The sequence below is a fragment of the Neolamprologus multifasciatus genome, chromosome 15 (assembly GCF_963576455.1).
Source record: "Neolamprologus multifasciatus chromosome 15, fNeoMul1.2, whole genome shotgun sequence".
NCBI classification, from domain to species: Eukaryota; Metazoa; Chordata; class Actinopteri; order Cichliformes; family Cichlidae; genus Neolamprologus; species Neolamprologus multifasciatus.
Window position 1 is genome coordinate 21,258,391 of NC_140453.1, and position 2,823 is coordinate 21,261,213.

Sequence of the window (2,823 nt, forward strand, 5' to 3'; positions counted from 1 at the left end):
TTGAGCACCTGATTGAAAATGCCAGGAGAAAGTGCAAAACCTTGTGGTAAACGTGTGTATCTGAATTTTTTGCCTCTGTATGTGAATGAGAAAATGTCTCTGAGTGACTCATGCAGTGGAAGACAAAAGAATGCATTTGCTAGGTCAATACAAGTGAACCACTTTTGGTCACACTTAATATCTGATAGTGCAGTGTAAGGGTTTGGAACAGGTACAGTGTTTGTGTGCAATATGGCATTAATGGCACGCAAATCATGTGCCATACGATACTTTCCTGTTCCAGATTTCTCCACCGGTAGAATTGGTGTGTTCCAATGTGAGTAAGATGGCTCTAACACTCCGGCATTTAACAGCCCTTCAATTGTTTCTGCAATTCCTTCTTCTGCTTCCGGTTTATGTTTATACTGCGGTCTGTTGATTGGTGTGTTTGATTTCAGGTGGAACAGGATAGGCGAACAGGTGGCCAGGCCAACATCTGTGGGCCCTTTGGACCACAAACTGTCAGGCAGTTTTGACAGTTCAGCAACTGCATCAGGATGATCTGCTCTCTCTCTTCCATATGTTTCTGAAATTTCTTGATGTTCAAGGGTCACTACATCATTAGACATGCAAGTTATGCGATAAATTTTAGAATTTGGTGCATAACATAAATTTGGAATTTGGGTGCTTTGCCACCCGGCGTCGTCCAGCGCCCGCCTGACCATTGGTCCCAGATCACATGCTCCATGACCTTCGTGGACCGCCAATGTAATGTGAGGGGCCGAATTTTCTCCCACATTATACCAAGGCAGTTGTTCATCAGTTAATTTTACAGCCGCGGCTACACCTTCTGGCCCAATGTAAATGTTATTTGTTTGCACATTCCAGATCTGACCCTCAAGATCAGACTGGAATAGTTCACGATAGGTGTCATCATTTTCCCTGTCATAAAAAAGAGTGACGTGGTATGGATCTCGTGGTGGGGAGTAAACTGCCAAGCTCATTATCCAGGGTCTCCACAGTTGGAATTGACTTAGAATGCCTTCCTCCAGTAGCCTTCCCCAGTAAATGTCGGCTTTGGGTTGTTCACAGTTCTGAAGCAGATACTGAGTCTTTGAGTTTGTTCCCAGGCACGGGAAATGCTGTCCTCCTGGCAGAGTAACAGACAGTCCATCTGCAGAGCACATGATAGTAGCTCCCAGCTTCACGAGCAGGTCCCTGCCCATGAGATTCACTGGCACTTGAGGTGACACCACATATTGATGCTTCACAGTCTGCTTTCCCAGCTTTGTCACGGCTGGATCGGTCAACGGCAGAGTCATTGGAACCCCGGAAAAACCCACCACATTAACTGTGTGATAGGAAAGTGTGGCACAGTCTGGTGTTGCTTTCAATGTGGAATATGTTGCTCCAGTGTCCACTAGAAAGGGCAATTCTGTCCCTTCCACGGTCATTGACAGCATAGGGTCTGCCATGCCCATGCTGTTTGGTCTCTCCGGGCTCCTTCAGTACTGCTGCTGTTCCCAGCCCCAGTCAGCCACTGGGTACTGAGCGACTGGCGCTGCACTTGGGTTTGGGGCTTGATATGCTCCCCTGTACCCATTTCTCCCTCTTTGTGTTCCACGTGCCTGGGGTCGATAGCCTCTCCTTGGATTGCTTTGAAAAAATTCTGGACAATCTCTACTCCAGTGTCCCTCTGCTCCACATTTCCAACAGGCATTCCAAGGCATGTTAGTGGGATTCCCTGTTTCACGAGCTCTTTGCACTCCCCTCACTGATCCACCACGCCCTCTTTGCGGACCACCGGTTCCCCAATTCCCTATGGGTTGACGCTGCCTTGGTGCATTGACGGGCCACCTGTCATCAGAGCACAGACTCGGGTCTCCCTCTGGCCATTCAGGCGCGGGACCAGGCCGGGGCCCAGCTATCATTATTTTCTTTGCGTTCTCCTTTTCCTCTCTCTTTTTCTCTCCAACTTTGTTTTTTGCTTCTGCCAACTGTAACTTAACCAAGGACGCCTGTGCCTCCTCCAACTCTTTTTTTTGTCTGTTCGCGGTGTCTTGTTCCTCCTGCAACCGATGTGTTACATGTCTTTCCCACTGCACAGAGTCTGCTACAGCGAAATCTGGATTTTTCTCTAAGTCAGCTTTTACTTGGTTGGGCAGCCCTGCCAGCACCGCAGAACGGAACCACGCACGATGCTCACCTTCATTACCTGGATGGATACCTGTTTCTGACAACCACTGCTCTTTGGCTTTTGCTAAAAACTCCCTAGGTGTATGTTGGGGGTCCCAATTTATTTTAGGTATAGCTCCAGTATTAGGGGTTGGGTACTTCTCACGGACTGCGTCAGATAAGGCACCTTGCACTTCATGGTATGGCAGATCATTTGCATACCGAGTTGTATGGGCTATAGCCTCTACATCAGCTAGCCCACCACCGAGCATACAGTGGCCAGCAATAGCACGGAAATCGCCAATGGCAAGTTCCTGGCCTTCGGTCAATCTACTCAATGTTCTTAACCAACTCGCTCCTCCCTCAGTTATAGGTGGAAGTTGTTTAACCAATGCTTCCAAATCTCTTATTTTATATGGGCGGTACAGTGGTTCATTTTTTGAACCTGCTATTAAAGGGAGATTATAACCAGGGGCAGCAGCTCCTGGCTCTAAGGACACTTTTTTATAGCGAACCGCGTGTTGTTTTCCTCTTAAACTTTGAAACATGGGCCTTCTCCCTACTCTTCCTCCACGTCCCGATCTCAAATTTCTGCCTACATTTGAGTCTGACTGAACTACTCTGTCTGTTTCCTCATCACTCTCCTCTTCTGATGAAGTCGCACCATCT

General features: G+C 47.9%; 1 protein-coding gene across 1 annotated transcript; it reads right to left on the minus strand.

Annotated features, from left to right (window-relative positions):
• Positions 1 to 399: 399 nt before the first annotated feature.
• On the minus strand, positions 400 to 1,835 carry LOC146502001 (uncharacterized). Its single transcript, XM_085133305.1, has 2 exons — positions 597 to 1,835; positions 400 to 498 (listed from the first exon to the last, which is right to left on the minus strand). The coding sequence occupies exons 1-2, from the start codon at positions 1,458 to 1,460 to the stop codon at positions 400 to 402; spliced, it is 963 nt and encodes a 320-aa protein (XP_084989431.1). The 5' UTR covers positions 1,461 to 1,835.
• Between the last annotated feature and the right edge of the window lie 988 nt (positions 1,836 to 2,823).